At 41.7% G+C, this 21,189-nt stretch overlaps 2 protein-coding genes across 6 annotated transcripts in view; one reads left to right on the top strand and one right to left on the bottom strand.

The window, feature by feature from the left end:
- The window catches only part of NF1 (neurofibromin 1), a 70,200-nt gene that overhangs the window by 28,651 nt on the left and 20,360 nt on the right, over positions 1–21,189 (top strand). For 4 of the 5 annotated variants that reach the window (XM_080630169.1, XM_080630170.1, XM_080630167.1 and 1 more), the window contains 11 exons: positions 460–641; positions 747–958; positions 1,576–1,737; positions 1,998–2,101; positions 2,950–3,085; positions 6,051–6,113; positions 8,030–8,188; positions 8,994–9,091; positions 9,220–9,366; positions 9,470–9,616; positions 9,735–9,845. In XM_080630169.1, the coding sequence (XP_080486295.1) occupies positions 460–641; positions 747–958; positions 1,576–1,737; positions 1,998–2,101; positions 2,950–3,085; positions 6,051–6,113; positions 8,030–8,188; positions 8,994–9,091; positions 9,220–9,366; positions 9,470–9,616; positions 9,735–9,845 (1,521 nt within the window). The remainder of the gene's footprint in view (positions 1–459; positions 642–746; positions 959–1,575; positions 1,738–1,997; positions 2,102–2,949; positions 3,086–6,050; positions 6,114–8,029; positions 8,189–8,993; positions 9,092–9,219; positions 9,367–9,469; positions 9,617–9,734; positions 9,846–21,189) is intronic. The other variant, XM_080630168.1, reaches the window with a different exon arrangement.
- OMG (oligodendrocyte myelin glycoprotein) lies at positions 14,205–15,515 on the bottom strand (the record flags this gene model as incomplete). The annotated part of the gene is made up of 1 exon (XM_080629929.1): positions 14,205–15,515. The coding sequence occupies one exon, from the start codon at positions 15,513–15,515 to the stop codon at positions 14,205–14,207; it is 1,311 nt and encodes a 436-aa protein (XP_080486055.1).

The raw sequence follows: 21,189 nt of genomic DNA, 5'->3' as shown, positions 1-21,189 counted from the left end.
TCATTTTATTATCCAGACAAGAATTCTCTCTTATATGTCCCATCTCACAAATCTCTGCCTCCTGGGTTTATGCAAGCAAGTTCATTTAGAAAATAATGCTAAAATTTGGTTTGTTTCTGCTTAATGCAGGTGTATGCTTAATTCCTGGAGGGACTAGCTTGCTTTGGTATTCTGTTTTGATCATGAAACTTAACATCTCTTACAAGACATCTGTTTGTAAAGGCACACCTGTGGAGTTCACTTGCTTGGTTTGAGAACACTTCCATACATGTGAGGACAGTGCCTTCTGGTGGATACCTCCCATCTGAAAGTCTGGACTCCGCTACAAGAAAGATTACTTGGAGCAGTTAGGAGATTTTTGGGGAGGGAGTCTTGTTGTGTATTTGCTCCCATATGCACATCATTTCAGACAGTTGCCTTTGCAGGAACTGTTTTACTTATCCAGCTTTTTTTCTTTAGGTACTTCACGCTGTTCATGAACCTTCTCAATGACTGCAGTGAAGTTGAAGATGAAAGCGCACAGACAGGAGGCAGGAAACGGGGGATGTCTCGCAGACTGGCCTCGCTCCGGCACTGCACTGTCCTTGCTATGTCCAACTTACTCAATGCAAATGTGGACAGTGGTCTTATGCACTCAATAGGTAAAGTAGTTAGAGATCACTGTGTATAAATGAATACATAATGAAGACATTGGTATTTCATTTATTTTTACATCTTCCTTAGTAGTTCTGGGTTTTTTTGATCAGGCTTGGGCTATCATAAAGACCTCCAAACAAGAGCTACGTTTATGGAAGTCCTCACCAAAATTCTGCAGCAGGGAACAGAATTTGATACCTTAGCAGAAACAGTGCTAGCAGATCGGTTTGAGAGATTGGTGGAATTGGTTACAATGATGGGTGATCAGGGGGAGCTTCCTATTGCTATGGCTTTAGCCAATGTGGTGCCTTGTTCTCAGTGGGTAAGTTGATTCACACATTTTATTTCCTACATTTTTGAAAATACTAAGACTTGAAATAGAAAACTGTGCAAATATTAAAGGTGTAACAACAGTCTGCTGAAGAGATTAGATCTACCACGCATTAGCGATAGCCTTGCTTTAGAAGTGTACTGGATCTAAGTGTCAGGTCTTGATTATAAGCAGCGTTTTATAGTAAACTTCTAGTTAATGCCTAGAATAATTTTATACACAGTTATTGTAATAAATGCATTTGTTTGGGCTGGTTATTTATTACAGATAATATGTGCTGTAATGCAGGCAAACAGAACTGTATTTGGTCCTCTAGGTTTTAGCAAGATGAATTGGGCTTTGTTACGCAGCAGAATAACTGCTTATCTGTCTGGGCAAACCATTATGAATTTGCATGACTGGTTATCATGAGGCAGATTTTTAGACAAGCAATAGCATAGGAGAGATTTAAAGAGATTGTGTGTGCTTAGTTTGATATTTGTATGCAAGACTCCATAGCAAATGTAATGCATTAATACAGACTGCTCAGTGTTTTTGTCTTGGTTCTTTGTTTTGTACTTGGCCTGGCTCACTGCTAGTCCGATTAACATCTCATTGCTTCTTTTAAGGATGAGCTAGCTCGTGTCCTGGTCACACTCTTTGATTCCCGGCATTTGCTCTACCAGCTCCTCTGGAATATGTTTTCAAAGGAAGTTGAGCTAGCAGATTCCATGCAGACACTCTTCCGAGGAAACAGCTTAGCCAGTAAAATAATGACTTTCTGTTTTAAGGTAAGTTATTGCATCCTCCTCCTGGTGCAGATCACCTCTGTAACAGGAAAAGTTTAGGAATATAAAAATACAAAACCACCACTGTATAAATTGATCTGTTTCAGAAGGGAAACTATGATACAGAAACACCAATTTAACAGAAAACTGGCTTATGCCAAAGCAAATCAAGTGTTTTCAGGCTCTTTTAACACAGAATTGTGGAGTGTTCCTGTGAATTGTGATGTTAACCGGGCACCCATTCGGATTTTCTTTCTACACAGGTATATGGTGCTACGTATCTGCAGAAGCTGTTGGAGCCTTTATTAAGGACTGTGATCACATCCTCTGAATGGCAGCATGTTAGCTTTGAGGTGGATCCAACAAGGTTTGAGATTCAAGGGGGGAAGCAAATGTGTTTGTAAGCATGATTCCCAGGCATTGGAAATATAAGAGGATTCCTTTTTCCTCATTACTAATACTTTTCTTATACTTCCATACTCTTGCACTCCTCACTTTACCAGACACATAATTGTATCTGCAATCCTTATACCCAGAGCTGCCCAACAAAGCGGGATGAGTTTTGCTGCATGTCCTCTAAACCCTGAGAGAGTAAGGAAGATAGAGAGCTCTTCCAGGGCCTCTTCTACTTGCTACTTCATACTTCTATGTAGGCCACTAATATGGGGATTTCCTGCAGCACCAGAAAGCATCTGCTTTAAGTCATTGAGTTAATTACAGAAGCAAGATGGAATGAATGCATGTTGTGTGTCGTGTTTTTGCTTTAGTTTCTCTTCTGTCACTTCCAGATTTGAATTCAGCAGCTGCTGCTCTGCTTTGAATTAACTCTTAGAAAAACTTTAAGTACTTGTCTTTGAAGTAGATTACCAAAAGCCAGGCCTTCTATTAACAGTTAACTCTCAAATATCTGTGTCTATCTCAAGAATTCCCTTCAGAGAAACCATCATCAAACTGATAATGCAGTTATCAGTTGGGATTATGTGTGCATGTCTTTGTGTGGAACAGTGTGACAGAATCCCATTTAGAACTGTCTGGCTAATACTGAGTTTTAAATGACCTTATGTTTGTAATTTGTGGTTTAAAATACTGATGGAAACCTGTGTGTGAAAGATCATAAACATTCCTATTTACCCTGGAAATAAGTTACTACCAAACATAAGTACAGCTAATATCATTCACTTGATTGCTGGCCATACATGTGTGGGTCTGTTTCAGGCTGGAGCCTACGGAAAGCCTTGAGGAGAACCAGAGGAGTCTCTTGCAAATGACAGAAAAGTTTTTCCATGCCATCATTAACTCCTCTTCCGAGTTCCCACCGCAGCTCCGCAGCGTGTGCCATTGTTTGTACCAGGTATGCTGGCACTGGGTGCCTGCCCAACCCCTAGGCTTTGCTCTTGTAATTGTAGCAGTTTGGAGCTTGGGCCAGTACTGGGTGCATTATGTCATTGTTAAAAGACTATTTTCAGATGTTTGTTAAATAGCAGGGATCTAAACTGTCTCGCTCCTGTTGCTCCAGATAGCAGCTCAGGAGCAGGTTGTTGAGTCCAGAACACTTACAGGTCTGTCTATTCTTTGTGTGTTTCTGATGGATTTAGCTGCTGCTAAAAATGCTGGTGGGTGATACTCCTGCTGTCCTCAGGGCTCATAGGAAATACAACTTCTAGTCCTGTTGGAGGGTCTTAGAGGAGAGCTGTGCATACTTAGAGTATTTGAGCTGTGGTCTCAGTTAAGTGGTCTGAAGAGCTGCTTTTGGCCTTTCAGCCATGGAGTCTGTATCTCAGGTCTGAGGTGAAGCAAGGAAAAGAGATTTTCAGAGCTGTGTGAACTCATTGTGAGCAATAACACATTCCACCCAGGGCAGTCTGGTTGTATTCTTACAGTGAAGCTGCATTAATAAATACAACTGCTGTAACTCTCAGAACTTCCAAGTGAGAAACAGTGAATTGTGTGTGGTGACTGTTGTGGATCTTGGCTTGTTATCGTGAGCTGTTGGAATGAATTGGGCATGTGAGTGATGTGCCCAGTGCAAGTTGTCTAAATGGCTTCTAATGTCATCGGTTTCTTTTCCTGACAGTGGTTGGATTCAGGTTGGTTTGGGGTGATTTTGGTTTGTTAGGATTTCTTTTTGTTTTAAACTGGGAAATGCGGGGTGAGGTTGGTTTCCTTCAAGCTCAGATGGCCACAGTATCACAGGCATTGGCTGGGAATGTATTTGAGTGTTACTGAGGATGTCACACACAACCTTGGATGTTGCTTCTGTTACTTGATGCTACGTTATCCCTATGTCTTTTCCTAGAATTGCATTTATATGCTGGGATGTGTCAGCTTTATTTCCATTTCAGGAAGACATTGTTAGAAATTCTTTCTATGCAAACCATTTTTAATTGCTACATGAAATGGGATTCCTAAAATGTACTCACCAGTGGGATTGCCAGAGGTTGTCCTATGGAAGCATATCAGGCTGTTTGCTTTACTTTTTATTGGTAACAAGGATAGTTTGTCCTGAAAGAAATGGTTTACTGATAAATATACAAGTTGTATTAACTGATGCTCAGCTTCAACACATATTACTGTTTCTAGTAACACCTATATTTGTATACAAATAGTGTAGCAGTTACTTCTGTACTTTCCAATTTCAGAGTTTTGAAGAGTCTGAGCTTTATCTGAAAGAAAGTACAATTGAAATCTGATTTTTTGTGGGTATTAATCTATTTTTAATCTTAAGAACCAAATAGGTGATTTTAATAAGGTAACTTCATTTTTATAAAGTGAAGGTGTTCCATCCCAAGCAATAGTGTAAGTCTAAATGAGACTGAATTTTGCGGTGTCTTTTACACTTAGATTATTAAAGTAAATGTGTGTGTTCTGTAAATGATTTGTAGCTAATTTTAATCAGCGTAGTAACAGTATGGCAATGGTTCATTTAGTTGGATTTTGGGTCTACACTGGGTGTTTCCATTACCAGAACAGAGCCCTGTTTTCATCTGGGAGCATCATGTAATAGTTACTGTGACAGATGTGCCCTGGCTCATTCTCAGGTAACGTATGTACAGGAGAGTTACGTGGTCATGAACAAGCCCGATCCCAGTAACTCAGACAAAGAATTTGTGCTGGATGCTTCATAAAACCCACACAAAAAGATGTGATTTTTCTTAACAGAGGGAAATTCTACTTGCTTCCAGTGCAGTAGCTAGTGGATAGAGAATGGATATGACTGCTCAGAGCTAGCTCTGTAGAGCTTGCACAAAGTCAGAAATTTGGCAGAGGCACCAGTGGTTAAATATTAATAGGTCCTGCACAAATTGGAGCTATTTAATGTGGCTGGGTTAGTAGCAGAGCTGTCCCTGGCTGGCTTTCACTCTCCCAACCCACCTTTCTTTTTACTCTGTCACATTCTGAAGTTGTAGAAATTCTCTTCCAGTTCCATTCCATGTGATATTCTAAAGGTGATTTGAACTGTTGCTCTCAAACTGCTTACTATGGCTAGCTGTCTGTTGATAGAGGTGTTGCTTGCTCAGGGATGCTAATTCACTGTTGCAGCTGCTAGGGAGGATGTGAGGTCAGGCACAGAGGCCAAATCATACCTCTGAGCAGGGGAGCAGAGCCCAGGGCTGGTGTTCTATAGCTTTGCTCAAATCCTGATGGGAAATAATCAGAGAGTGTGATGCTTCTTGGTGGGTTCCTTTATATTTAGATGCAATGCCGAACTAAGCACCAATGAAGCAATCGGATGCCTTGACTTGGAAATCTATAATAAATTAATGTAGCCCTGCTGGCTTTTTTCTTCCTTTTTCCACAGAGTGTTTTGTGGCAGTGTTTAGCTATCAAAGTAGTAATAACCATGATGATTCAGATCTCACTAAATTGAAGGACACACAGAGAAACATTGGGAAGATTTAAAACTCTAAATTTATTTTGAAAGTAAATATGTATTTCAAAGGTATAACGCTTTACTATTTTTCCTATTAACACTATTTGGGGATGGTGAAATACATTTGAAAGCTGAATATACCATTTAATGCCCAATATCGTGTATCTTGAGTACATTAATGTGGTTTGACATTTAATCTAGCCAGAAATAGTAGAAATGATTGAAACACAACATTTGCTTGTTTTGTATTTAGTGCTTTGTAAATAAGATGTAATAAAATTGTGGAATAAAAGCTCCATCATCAGTCTTTAGTTGATATATTTCATTTTCTGTTGGTTACGTTTGTTACATTTTACTGTGTAATTTATGTACAAGTCAACATTGGTTTTTTGTTGCTGTATGTAGTTGGTGCTGTGACTTGTTTGTGCTCATCTCTGTTCTGTAGGCAACTTGCCACTCTCTACTGAATAAAGCTACCGTAAAAGAAAAAAAGGAAAACAAAAAATCAGTAAGTTTGGAGACCTTTTTCTTAGCCATTTCTTTCAAAGCACAACGGAAACCTTTTGCTGTTTGTTCAGAACATCTTCACTTCAGTCTATTTGACCTCACTGTAAAATCATTCTACTAATTCTGGCACAAAATAGCTTTCATTTCAATTAACACTGGAATTAAGTTATATTTGAAATATTCTCTGTGTGCCTATTTGAGTAAACAAGAGACATTTTAACATTTACTGCTTAGTGTTTAATACTCTGGTTCTTCTGCCCTTGCCACCATCTTCAAATTACCAAAAAATGCGGAAGAAAAATGTTCTCTTTGGTTTGGGGGAAAATCTGAGCCTGCTTTAACACTCTGGCAGATAACTTGACTGCAGCTTGCTTCCCGGGGGAAGGACAAGTAATGCATATGGATTACTGAAAAGGAAAGAGCCTTTTATGACTTGTTTCTGATACGTTTCGTTTTGTTTGCCTTGTGACTGAGCAATAAAATTCAGCGCTTGTATTTATTTACAGAGAAAAGCAGATTTCCCGGGATCAGCACCTTGCTGGCTAAGAGAGATTGGATACATAGATAGTGATAGCGGTGTCATTAAAAGATAAGGCTTAGCTGTTGACAGTGACCTCAAAATAAAAAGTATGAATAAAACAGAGGCAGAATGGAAATTCAGACTTTTATTAAATGCTCCCTTATTTTTTGCTGTAACTGAACAGAATAATAACCATGTTTAAATGCAAAATCTGTGTGCAAAGTAGTATTTTAGGAGAGAATATTATCAGTAATTGCAACACAAGGTAACTGAATGAAGTTCCTATGGAACCAAAGTGATTCTTGATATATAGTCTATATCCTAATGCCTTTACCTGTTTTAAGAAGCATGATTTGAGATTGCACTAGTTATGTGTTGAAGTGTTTCAGTAAAATTGGGTTTGGTTTTTATTTATCTTAAACCATATAACCTAAACTACAAAGCTTGCTAATTTTATTCTGTGAAAGGTAGAATCTGTCTTGTTTTGATTAACTGTTGTTGCTCATAAGAAAATTCACCTATAAATGTTGGACCATTATGGAACCACATGTATATTTAAAAATATCAGGGAGCTTATCTTTAACTTCCCAAAGTCAAATGAAAGATATCTAGAAATAGATCATCCTCTTAGTAATACACTGTTGATATCCTAAAAGTAAAGGAGATTTCTCTTTTCTTACAACATTTTCAGATTATTTTATTTTCCTAGATAGCAAAAAATGAGATCTTAAATCTGTAGTTCTTCTATCAAATTCCTACTAGGTGATGTTGGACAGTGTTGGCAGAGTAGAACACTGGCCATGCAGCTCTGGCTCAATCTCTTTCCTCCTTTGGCAAATCTGTTGCGATGTGATGGTTCTGAAGAGTATTTCTACAAAGATCTCCTTCCCCGACATTTCAGATTCCTCCTGAAGCTTTACAATGGTTCAATGGTTACAATGGCTGCTGGAGATGCTCTTGCAGCAATGCTGAAATTATAAATACACAGAGAAAATACCCACTAATGTAAACCACAATTGTCTCTATTTGATGGGAAGACTGTGCAGCCCAAGTATGAGCATAGAGCATTTGTCTGCTGTACTGTCAGTGGTAGGGTGCTGGAATTAAGGGTCTGTAACTCTGAAATACACCTTATCTTTGTCCAGTAGCTATTGTAGCAGTTTCACCCTAGCAAGGAGGATGGGTGAAAGCTGCAGGAAAGCCATTTAGTGCCCTGTTGCCCTGATCTGCCTGTCTTATGATCCAGACCTGTCAAGGCAGGAGAGCCCTGCGCAAATATACTGGGCTTGATCCATGTGGGAAGAGTGCTAAAAGTTGGATTACCTGCGAGGCTTTGCTCAGCTTGCTTTCCCTTTTCCCGAATGCAGAAATATTGTTTGTAATTCTCAACTTCATAGGTGGTTAGTCAGCGGTTCCCTCAGAACAGCATCGGAGCCGTCGGAAGCGCCATGTTCCTCCGGTTCATCAACCCTGCGATCGTCTCCCCTTACGAGGCAGGGATTTTAGATAAAAAGCCTCCACCAAGAATTGAAAGGGGATTGAAACTGATGTCAAAGGTGAATCAATGAATGGGTTTGTTTGGCCGTTTTGTTCTACCTGGTTAAGTTCTGCTCTTTGACCACTGTGACTACCTGCAAGTAGGTAAACTTGTAGTTGGTTGTAGCAACCACCCAGTTCATTTAAAGTGCAGAGTCCGTACTGAGTTTATATGTCATGACATTAAGATTGCAGCTCACAGCAGTATAAGTATGGCGAACAGTCTGTATGGAAAAAACTGCTTTGCCAAAATGCTGTGTAAGGTGACAGAATGCCTTCTGCTCCTCACTGGAGCTTCTCACCTTGCTTCAGATCAGAAACCAATGTTACTTGGAGCACAGTGAGAATAATAGCAGCCAGCTATCGGTTAAGTTCATACTGGTGCTAAGGAAGTGATTTTTCCTCTCTTTAATCTCGTTTGGTGGGGTTTTCCTGGAAGAATTTTAAAAAAGGTGTAATGATGGAGTACAAATTCTGTGCTTATCACCCGTTTAATGTTGCGAAATTACAGGTTTCTTTAAATAGGCATTGCCTGTACGTGTCTGCACCGTTTCCAGAAGAAATAGTTAACATGTAATAAATGGGTTTGAAGGGTGATTTATTTTCCTGGTCTAAACCCAAATAAGGTTTATAAATGAGGGAAGTAAATTTCTAGTATTTAAAAGTATGTGAAAGAAAATACTTTGCAAGTGAACATATTTCGAGTTTCTTTTCTTGTCCTGAGGCTTCACAGCAAGTTAAAATGAGTATTTCTGACAGTGAAGTTACACTAACTACCACACCAGTTAATACATTCAACCTCTTTACCTTCTTTTTATGATGTAGATTCTTCAGAGCATTGCCAACCATGTCCTGTTTACAAAAGAAGAACATATGCGGCCTTTTAATGATTTTGTAAAAAGCAATTTTGATGCAGCACGAAGGTAAGGCCTTGGGGGAACTTGCACAGAGAGTGTTGGGTGTCATGTTCTTCCAGCCTCTTAATTGACATTGAGTCCTGTTGGCAGATTTCCTTGCCACGCTTATGGTTATTACTGGTTTTAAACTCTAGGTTCTTCCTTGATATTGCATCTGATTGCCCAGCGAGCGACACTGTCAATCACAGCCTGTCTTTCATCAGCGATGGCAACGTGCTGGCTTTGCACCGGCTGCTGTGGAACAACCAGGAGAAAATTGGCCAGTACCTTTCCAGCAACAGGTGAGTCTTCACACCCATGGTGACGGGAGTTGCTGATGGGAAGCAACTATAGATGTGTGTGTATAAATAAAGAAGGACTTTTTAAGTAACACGCTGTTTCTAGGGACCACAAGGCTGTTGGAAGGCGACCTTTTGACAAGATGGCCACTCTTCTTGCCTACCTGGGTCCTCCTGAGCACAAACCCGTGGCAGATACCCATTGGTCCAGTTTAAATCTCACAAGTTCCAAATTCGAAGAGTTTATGACGAGGTAATGAGATTGTGTGAACTTAAAAGTTGCAAATAAAGAGGGCTTGGGATTTCTTTTTTTATATAGTTATTTTTTACAAGGCTGTTGTTGAAGCTGATGTCAATGTGTTCCTTTCCAGGCATCAGGTACATGAAAAAGAGGAGTTCAAAGCACTGAAAACATTAAATATTTTCTACCAAGCTGGAACATCGAAAGCTGGCAATCCTGTTTTCTACTACATTGCTCGGCGGTAAGCAATCTTCCGCCTTTCTTGTCCGGAATTTTGACACGTAAAGTCAAAAGTATCAAGTGTATATAAGAATGGGGCCCCAACTTGATAAGAAACAATCTGAAAATAGATGATTTGTCACATTTTGGTGACAATGTGATTTCTGCATTGGCCAAATATCAAGTGCAGGGGAGTCTGCTTTTCATAATCATGCATAAGGGCTGTTGATGATGATAACTATGAGGTTTTATGAACGATATCTTCATGCCCTTCACTTACAAATAATTCAGCTTCTTTGGTTTGCATCCTTATCTGAGATAGCACAAGACCATTAGCATCATGAAATGCTGATTGGGATTTGGGTGTGCGATATTCCTTGGAAAAAGTGCCAGCTCAGCGGGTGACTTGTTTGTACACAGATGCTTGAGAGTAAACCTTTCCAAGTCTGGGCAAGCCACTAATGGGCCCTAATAAAGCCAGTGTATAGATGATAAAGGAGGATGCCTCTTGTTTATCATGTCACTAACTGCTGAGTGCAACTACAGTAATCACAGTGTTGTTGTGTTAGGGATGTACATTGAAATTTGGCTGTGAAACACATCCAGAAGAGAAATCGCCTGTTGAGACAATATGTGTAAAATTGGAAAAGGAGAACATTAAATACTAAGGACTGCAAAGTACTTTTTAATTATCAGTTTACTGGAGCTGATCACACGGTGAGATAGCGCTCGTATAAAAAATGATAGTCAACTATTTCATCTTCTCACTCGCCCGAAATAGGTTATTTTGTCTTCATCTTTGGTGCTTCGTCATCTTTCCTACTAAGAGGGATGTGGCCAAGTGGTGTCTATTTGTGGTGTTTGTCTTGTGGTTCTGAGCCGGACGTCGTGTTTAAAGGTGTGAAATGTGGAAGGACTGTTTGGATCGGAGCTGCCAGGATGTTTGAGGGCTTGCAGCAGGCTGGGGATTTTTGGTGGGGTTTTTTTTGGGGTAGATTGCGATCTTGTTGCTAGGACATTGTTGAGTCATTTCACTGATTTCTCTAGATCAGTTTATACCCTTCTTGTGCTGTGAAATTTAATTCCTTCTGTCATTTTTTCTTCACATTTTGTTTCCTGGGCAACAGCCTGGCTTCTGAAGCCGGTGTTCTCCTGGCTTTAATCTCCGCACTGTTAAAAAATGATCAATAAATATTGATCCTGAAGTCCTGCCATTGAGTTTTAAAGCTGATCCCCAGCTAATTAATAGGAACACAGACCTCTGAGTTATTGCTTCGGACCACAGCAATTTTAACCTTTCAGAAGCAGTGTGTTGCTGTTACACCGTGTGCCAGACCTTTTTTGGCTGTTTTGAACGTTGTGCTGAAATGCGAAATGGTGGTTTTGGAAAAAGTAATGTCACTGGGAGTAGATGATTTGGTATTTAACACGGAGTCACTGACCAGCGTGTTTAAAACCCAGTGGCACCGAATTCACATCTGTGTCCATCAGTTTAATTTCAATTTGACTGCACTGTTGCCAAGCAACAAGTGCACGACTCCCACGATTCCCAGCCCACTCCCTGTGCCGGTATCACCTCATTTGTATTCCAGAAAAATACAAGGAAACCCAAATCGCACTCTGCTTTGTGGAAAACAGTCTCAGTAAGAGCTCTTCTGCTTGCACCGACCCCAGGCAAGGTTTGGGTAGAGGGCATGGCCCTGGGACTTGGGATGTCATCTTACTTTGAAACCCATCTGCAGTTGTTTTGTATCCTAGCTTCCCAGTCCTGAGTGTGTGGCAATCCTGTGTATCTGGAAAACCCCACAGCCCCGTTTGCACTTTCAGGCTTTGAGCAGGATGCTCAAGACTTTGAAGTCATCCAGTCTGGGGACTCGGTTTGCCCCAAGCACCTTCTGGAAAACAATGTTTTTTCATAGAGCTCTCATTATGGGTGAAGCATTCATAGAGTGTTTAAAGCTGATTCCATGCAGGGTTTTTGCATGCAGTAGAATTTGCTGTCCTGTATTGCATTGTTCAGCAAAGACACGTGGAGTATTTGATGTCATTTCCTCAACTCGAGGCAGTTGAGTCACAGCGCCTCATTTTGTGATGTCTGTCCTACCTTGCAAGCGAAGCTGCTCCCAACTGTGTGGGATGAAGCCATATGGATGGGATAATTCTAGGAAATACCTAGTTCTGAACACAGTAAGTAGGTTGATGCTGTTTGTAGCCAGTCAGTGCTTGTCAAATACGTTGTTCAAAGAGGGTGGCAGGCAGTGATGGTTTTTAATCCTGATCCCAGGGAAAATAGGTGGAACTTGTGCAAATGGGCAGCTCTCTTGCGCTGCTGGTAGCAGCTTGTGCTGGCCATTGAAGGTATCATGCACAAGCTGCTTGTGGTATAGGTTGTCTAAACTTTGACTTGGATAACTAGTTCTTGTCTAATTAAAATGTATATGAAACGTCTTTGGGGTTTTATAAGTTTTCTGCTCTATTAAACCTTGAGACTCCTTTCTGAAAGGGAGAAAGAGCCACCTTTTTCTGCTGGATAAAGACATGCCTTAAGTGTTTGCAAGTTCTAGATGGTAGGAAGGGGAAGGGCAGACCTGTTGCTGTTAACTCATCAGCTTACTAATAAACAATATTAGTTATACATCAGTATCCAAATAATATGATTTGGTTTAACCACAATTTCCCCCCGTAAGAAATGAAGATTGAGCCAAATGTCTGCCTGAAATGGGTTTGTATAATAAAACAATACCTGTTCAGAGATGCTGCCACACTTGTTTGGAAAGAAGCACTGTCACAAAATCAGTTCAATACAAATGTAACTTTATTTTTACTGAAATGCCAATGAAATAACTGTACAAATTCGTTGTGTAACATTTACTGTTAGAAATTAAAACACATTCCTGGTTATAGAAATACTGTTCACAATTGGAAAGTTGTGATTTCTCTGATACCAGTGGTTGTAAATGGTCTACAGCCCTCATTGAACCCAGCAGGAAAGGCAGAGGACTCCAGTGTCAGTAGTGAGGTTTTCTGGGTTTTGCAGCACCTTCATGCTACAATAACTGGAAATTAAATGGCCTGAAATGAATGGAAAACGTTGTATAAAGATTTGTGATTTTAGGTGGATAATACTTTTTCAATGAACTTGTTCTTCAGTTTTCAGTTCATGCTGTTTGCAAGACTTCATCTGTAGCATATCAGGTACCTTTGCCACTTAAGTTATATTATTTTCTTAGAGTGGACAGGACCATGCGTGCAACTATTTCTACTCGCTGGTGGTGCAGGTGCCAGGGAGAATAGCTTTCATGCTCTCCCTTGGAAAGCAGGGGATTGGCATGTTCAAGGCCATGGACTGAGTTCAGTTCTTGTTCAAAGATTCCAGGGTTGTTTCAGTGACAACTAATCGCTTCATTGATTTGTTACATCACTTGTATTAGAAATTGGCTGAGATTTCATTTTACCGATCAGAAAGTAGTAGTTTGATTTGTGATATTCTTCTAAGCGTAATACATTAACGTTGCAGGTCTTTGGATAAAGTTAAGGAGTTCCAGTTCATTAAGTTGAGTAGGTAACTCCTCCTTGTTGGAGTGTCATGGCATTGAACATCTTGTGTTTTCCTCTACTTTTATCTTTTCTCTTTAAATACGGAGAGTGAGAAATAACTTGCCTGCAGCCTCTAAGTCAAGACAGAGCAAAAAGAGGTATCAGCCCCTATCACTTTTCCCATGCTTAGTTAGACCATGTTGCCTCTCAGTTTACACCCTCTTAGCAGACATCATGGCATTGTCATATTTAATTCGTAAATTCAGAACTGTTGTTCTTCACAGTTAAAATATGCTAATACATATGAAGCAAACATAGATACACATGCTAGCAGGTTTTCTCAGGAATAGCTTCTGGTTAGTGGAACAGCAGGTTTAGTGCCTTTATTTTTTCCCTTCCTTTTGCATGTCATCATAACTTACAGAGAATCTGTGCTGCTATATTACAGGAGTTGGTCACCGGCAAGTCAAGCAAGACAATGCAGATATGATACAGGCCTTCTATTTTTTTCCAGTTGTGTAATGACAAAATCATACATGAAATCAGTACTTAAAATTTGGATGGTTTATTCTGTGCAAGTAAAATGAAAAATGTAATTACAAAATAAGCACGTCTTTAAAACCAAACATGAGTTAGTTGCACTCAATTAAGACATATTAAAATAAGTAGCAGCTTAGTATCAAGACATTAGTGTGCACTTCTTCAATTAAGAACTGTTATTTTCTCTAGATCAGAGTCAGAACCTTGAATTTCTTGTATTTTGATTCATCATTTCAACTGTAAGTCTGAACTCCAGCTATGTATCCCAGGAACAAACTCAGTGATTCTCACAAGATACAGGCTCTTAGTCAATAAACACTGCCACTGCACTAAGCATCACGACACAGAGCAGACACATCTCACAGGTACTTGCTTGGGAGGGCACATGAGTATTCAAAACGTTTGTAGTGGCTTCCTCCTTCCTTAAGGTAGCAGTTGTGCTTTGAGGCATTTTGGAGTAGTTTGTTGGCATTCCACTGGTGATGCTTAAAGTCAGAGGAGTCGTGGAGGATCCCATGGGAGGCGTCAGGCTGGAGTTCTCATCAGTTGAATCTCTGATGTAGATGGTGTGTGTGGCTGCTGCTTCTTGCGAACTGACCTTCCTTGTTGTCAGGTCTTCTGGGTAGAGGAGCAGTGGTCGGTCTGTGCTCGTGAGCACTACGGTTGGGCTTGAGGTCTCCAGGGTGGTGACTTCCTCAGCTTTAAACTGTTTGTGCATTTTTGTCATCTGGCTTGCCCCTGGAGAAGCAGCTTTGTCTGCTGCCTTCATCTCTTGGATCATGGAGCCGGAGTCTGTCCCTTTGGGAGCTGCTGAAGTCGGTGGGGCATCCCCCCAGAGCACAGAGTGATTGGCACAGGGAGCCCCGACCACGCTGGCCGTGGTTCCCTGCACCCATCTGAGCAAATAAGGGATGTTTTGCTTGTCGCCGCAGGACCACGGGTTGTTATAAAGTGTTACCACTTGGAGCTGAAAGAGCTGGTCAAAAGCTTTGTCAGGAATGTATGTGAACTTGTTGTTGTGCAGGTAGAGGCTGGTGAGGTGCTGTAGTCTCACCAGTGTTCCTGGAAGTATCTGGGACAAGAAGTTGTTGGATAGATCCACGGTCTCTATGTTGTAGGGCATATTGGTTGGAACTGTCCACAGTTTGTTGCTACTGAGATTGAGAAACTTGAGACTGCTCAGGGTGTTGTTGATCAGAACAGCTCTTTCCACCATATTCCTGGAAACATCGAGCACTCTGAGATTCCACTGGTAAGCTGTATCAAGTTTCTGAAGAACTTTAATGTTGTTGTTTATGGCATATAATTCCCATAAGGACTTGGGCAGGTGAGCAGGGACGTTCTTGAGCCAATTGTTTGAAATATCAAGAGTCCTCAAATTGGTGAATCTCGTTAGCTGATGGTCGAGATCTACAAACTGGTTAAAGGACAGATTTAAATAGGTGATGTTGTCCTGAAGTCCCTGTGGCAGCACAGTTAAGTTTCTGCCTGAACAGTCCACATTCCTGTCGTTTCCTGAGCATGTACAGTTAGAAGGACAGATACCCCAAACAATGGGTGTGAAAAACAGAAGGACCAGCAGACAGGTAGATGTATTCAGTATCTGGTATTCCATTGTTGCCTGAAAATAAATATACCAAAATGACACCCTTTAAATCCATGTAGCTATATTTTATTTGTGGTTAAGGGCTGTCTCTGCAATGGCCACTTGCAGGAGAAATGAAGTAAAAACATCAAAAACCCCTTTGTGGCATGGTCCTTTTTAGAATTGTTGAAGAGAGACTTTACAAAGCATCCCTTCATAGACTGTCATGTTGTCTGGCAGAATGAGACTTGTTTTTTCATCTCCCTTTCCCCCTCAAGCTCAAATGAGGGCTTTCTTCCGAAAATGCAAGTCTCTTCCAAACGTTATACAATGTCTGCTTCTTGTTTTTAGTGATTTCAAGCCTATATTATGTTTGGAATAATGTGTTCTTTTATATGGGATGAAAAAATGGCTGTCAACTGGATCTGCTTTACAAATCTCTGCAGTAATGTAGCATCCCCCCCATACGTGCATCCTGTTTGCTTAAGTAGAATTGGTTAAAAATACATCTTAAATTGGTCGGAATTCAGTCTGAAACCCCAATTCCATGCTAATGCTAACATGCACGTTGTTATTTTCCCTTATTATGGTGGTAATGACATTCTCAAAGCTGGTAACACATGTTTGGAAGCTGAGTTAATGTTAGTAAGAAATCTCCGACACTGCAGCAAATTTCTGGTGCAAGCATCTATCATCAACTGAGAATTCCATTCTTATTCCATCTCGGGCTCGGGAGCAGGTTTTTGTGATTAAAGACAGAAAAAGCCCCAACTTACCGGGATCCTTCTGCAGTATCAGCACATCGTTCCTGGGAAAGATGGGAGCTTAGAGGTCGCCTTGTTCTGGAGAGTAGCTCCAGTTGCTGCCTGGGTTGTGCCTCTTCAGCTGCATCGTATTGCTGCTGGCCGGGCTCTGCAACCACCTGATCTGCTCGACACGGGGACTGCAGCGCTGGCGCTGAGTCTCTTCAGTGCAAAGGGAGCATGTTCAGCAGCATGGCTGGGGTTTATAATTCCCGTTAGTTAACTTCTCCATCTCTGTATTTTATGCTGTGTTAATGCCTCACAGCACATGTGAGATCCCTGCAGAAACAGCACCGAGTGCAGTTCCTGTCAGCTGCTTCAGCTCCAGCTCTGATTCCATTTAACTCTTCCTATTCGAAAAGTCACGTTGTGATCTTTCTTTACCTTCCATTAACCCCTCCTCCTGTAACAAGGGTTAGTGTTAATTTAGGCTTCCTGCCTTAAGCTTTTTCTATGCTGCTGTGCCAGAATATCCTTCTCTAATTTTAAGCCACTCCGTGTTCTGCTGCTCAGCTCAGTCTGTCACTGCTCTGTCAGGTAGGGAACACCCCAGCCTGTGGGGTTGTGCGTATTTCTGGAGGAATTCGTTATCTGAATCTCTCACAACAATATGGGAAGAGTGGGTACAGTTTATAATGCTGCTAATTCTAACACGATGCAACAAGCCTTAAATCGTTCTGTAACTGGGATGCTGTTCTTTAGGTATATACAATCGCACAGCTTATATAAATGGTAAGAAGAAGCTTATCCTATGTCCATGGCGTGCACAGCAGCCTGAAACTGCTTTGTATAGCTGATTACTTTATTCAGCAGTAATTTAAGCATTTTAATCTTTATTGGTGTAATATGTGCAAATGTGTGCTCTGTGCAACATCCACAAGTATGTTCCCTCCCCAGGCAAACTCAAAACCACAGACTCTTTGCCATTGTGCAGGGCTGGCATGGAAAGCTGCCCGCAGCACCTAGCAGCTTCTTTCCATAAACCAGAACATTCAGTGCTGGTTAACAAAATATGGAACGAAATGAATTTACCTCTGAGACCACCCTCCTGCCTCCCACCAAAAAGTCACTGTACCAAAGTCCGTGAGTTTAGAGGGGACAAGAGCTTTGCTTGTGCTCAGGGCCCAGGAAGGAGCACGTCAAACACTTAAACACCGTGAATTAGAAGGAGTCTGGCATCCACACAACACTAAATTAGTTGTAAAGTTCTATTAGGAATATTGAGTGCATCCTGAAAACACTGCTCCAGAGGAAGAAATTAGTGAATGCGCACAACTATTTCTGCTAATCATTTACTGAGTGTTCTGCGAAATGTCTCTGTTTTACCTATAAAAATCAGAAGTATCGAGGTATAAGGAAGCCTTTTGAGCTTGTTCTTCAGGTGGTTGGAGCCATTTCAGCATGTTGGTGACCACTGTGTTAACTGTTTTCTAGCACTGTTCTCTGCTTTACCCAACCATAGTGTGATGTGATTGTTGATGGTACATCCGAAAGCTTATTGGTAATATTTGATCTAAAGGAAATCTCATTGATTTTAGGAAAGAACAGCTGCTGGCTGTTCAGAGGGTTTATTTATGATGGCTGTAAGCCATTGTTACCCAGTCACACATGGAAAATGGGCTTTGGTAGGACAGGCTTGTTTTGAATTCAAAGCTTTATGTCTAAGCAAAAACTCAGTTGTACTTCATGTGACCAAAACATCTTTGAATTAGAAAGCTTTATTAGAATTCACTTGCATTCATTGCATTCACTTACACAGCCCAGTAGAATAAACCATTTTTAGAAGCCCCAAGTACCTCTAAAGCTGTGCTCTTTCTTGAGCGTTCCGTGTCCGTGTATGTTACATACATGGATGTACTGGCACACAGAGGTGTGCATGCTCTGTTTCTGTGGTCTCCACCACCTGGAATTGCTGGTCCTAGATAACCAGTGGGCACAACCCCTATTGTGTTTTGAAATGGGTTGTTTGAGGCAGGAGGAGGTTGTTGCCTTCTGTGAAAGCTGAAGTTGAGAAATGCTGGGGAAATGCCTGTGCTGGGGGCTCCTGTTCTTGCGGGCCTCAACTTCTCCTTTCTTCAGCTGGTTGAAGAGTACCTCATTCAAGACAAACATGAACTTGGGCACTGTGCAAAAGGTGCTGTGGCTGGGGCAGTGGCTGTGAATCTCTTGAATAAGTAACTCAGGTTGGGGGGGCAGTGGTTCCTCTGGTTCCGCGTGAAATTCCCAGTGCTTGATCTGATGCTCTATCTGATCCATGATATTTATGGTTCCGTGAACCAGTCCGGTGGAGGGGGCAGGTCCGGGGAGTCGTGTGAAGGTGCTGGGTGAGGACTGGAGTCTCCTGCACTGCCTGTGTCTTCTGGGATGGGAGCTGGAGATGCCTCTGTGTCGGAAGCTGGAATACCGGCTGCAGCGTGGTCCTCGGCTGGTGGCGGCAGTTGGCTGTTCTCATTGCAGGTGGTGCAGTCGGGTGGTTGCTCTGAGGCAGTGAGCTCCTGCTGGAGGTTTGGGTCTTGTTTAAATTTCCAAGGCAACATAAATAAAGCAGAGGAACGCTTGGTGGCCTGGTCAGAGTCCATGGGGACCTCTGGTGTGTCTCCATCCGCAAAGGGAGAGCGGCCAGCCCAGTGTGAGTAAGCTAGACCTGGCCTCCTGCGGCATTTCCACAGAAGGATTATAACAATAGCTGTTATCATACTAACCAAAATGATGCCAATTATCAGTGCTGCTACCAAGCTTCCATCACTGTCTTCTGCAGAGGCTCTGGGGAACTGAGCTGGTGGTGTAACAGCCGGTGCTCCAGCCAGGGCTCCTCCAGCCTTGGGGAAACTGGCTCTGGTTGCTTGCAACGGGTACAGAGGAGCTTTGCCCTCCATTGGACCCACCATGCTGGGGGATGCATTTCTTGTGTTCATGGAAACGTTTTGAGGTGTTGCTGTGGAAAGGGATTCCCCAGAGAAGAGAACCAGGAGTACGTGGTTGCTGCCTGTTTTCCTGCAGCCTCTTTGATTGTGTCCTCTCCTATAGCTGGGATGAAACATAACATATTAACATGAGAATTGCATCATTGTGTTACAAGTCAGTGACACCAGACCATCTTCTGTTAATACTACCATGGTGAAAACACTGTCAGACCCCATGTTCCATTTGCATCAGCAGCAGGTTTGTCACTGACTTCACAAACAAGCAGATTTCCAGCATTATTGATCACTGTAATTTAGTGCCTTTTTTGAAGAGAATGCCTTGGTTACTGTTACCTTTATTCACCTCATCAGCAGGGAAGTCCAACCAGTGTTTCAAACTAACATTTATCAATCATGTAAATGATTATGGACTTGGAACACTTGCAGCAGCACTGACAAACAGGGTTGTCGGGAGTAAAGGCTGTCTTCTTGTGATGGATATAAGCCAAAACTTAAGTAAAAGCTCTTCACAGTTCTCTTGAACTTCTATTTCCTGTTCTTGCCTCTCCTCCGCAGTTTTGGGTACAGCGTAATAGTTTTTGCAAGTTTTCAAAAAGCGATGCTGAAATGAAACCATGTTCTAATGTTAAACTGGTTTTATAAATAAATCCCTGCATGTGGGGCACTATTTTCTGTAACGAAAGAGATCATGTAAATGTGGGGTTGTTGGCATGACACAGGTTTCTTTTTCCTGTACTATTTAGAGTTCAGGTGTCTCAATGTCTCTGTGTAAATGATAAAATGCAGCTACTACATAGAGGGTTTCTATGTGAAGGTGCTGCCGTGCAGTTTGAGCTCATTTATTAGTTACTGTAGTGGCAGTCATGGGAAGCTGTTTCTGAGAAATGAATACGCATAAATCTATGTGGGTTTACAAATGTGCACAGTGAAATTTCAGCTGCGACAGTGAAAACACGAGCAGTGAGTTAATGCTTCTTGAGCGCATGGAGGGTTAGAACGGGTAAAAATGATGCCATTTAATTTTCATTCTGCTCCCCTCTTTCCAGTATGAAGTCACATAATAGGAGTTCATGATAGTTCATAGTAACAGCGTCAAACAACGTGCGTCCCAAACCCTAATACCTTTAAGAGAGACACTGAACAAGAGCTTTGAACGCACCCTGCAGTCAGACATAGACAGCCCAGTTCTGTTTCAAACCAAACCAGACAAATACTAAGCCTTTCCCTGTTGAAGCTGATTCTTACCTGCACGTTTATCGTCTGTCAAGCAGGCATGGGCTCACTTTTCTGTTGGAAGCGTGAGGAACACGGACTGTGCTGCAAGTCGGGCAGCTTAAAATGGCTTGTTTCATGTTCTGTAGGTTTCTGCAGCTCAAGAGGAAGTTCAGCAATGCTTGCTTGCAGGAAGTGCCAAGAGTGGGAGAGGTACCAAGAGCCTGGTCTTGAAGCTTATGTGTTTTACAGTGAACTTTTCAGCCCTGTTGTTTTTATCAAACTCAAATATTCACATTTGTGGCTTTAGTTGGGATGTGTTGTGTACAAACTCGCACAGACTCATTTGCTTTGTTGAAAACAGTTACAGTTATTGCTGTGTGAGTCAAAAGTTACGCAGATCTGGGCTGGATTTGGATCTCACGGATTTAATTTTGCTGCTGGGTTTGGTGTTCTGCTGTGATTATTAGTGGAGGAGCAACCTCAGGCTGGTTGCAGTGAGTCATGGCGAGCTCTGATCACAGGGTGCTGGTTTGCACATCTTCATTTGTGCAGTGGCAGTGAAAGGAGATAACTGCAGATTCACCACTCTCCTGCCCCTGCTCTCTGGATTATTGTTCTGTGGGGACAGTGTTGGAGCCTGCTGCCATCATTAACAGAGCAGCTGCTTTCCCCCTGCCTGCCTTTGTCCATATCTCTGTGTGTGACCCAGACTATTTTCTTTTGTCTCCTTAAAGCATTTTTGCCTGGAAAGGCTCCCTGGCA

This window comes from Psittacula echo (genome assembly GCF_963264785.1).
Source record: "Psittacula echo genome assembly, chromosome: 15".
NCBI classification, from domain to species: Eukaryota; Metazoa; Chordata; class Aves; order Psittaciformes; family Psittacidae; genus Psittacula; species Psittacula echo.
Note: the sequence above shows the minus strand (reverse complement) of the source record. Positions and strands in the feature narration are given on the sequence as shown.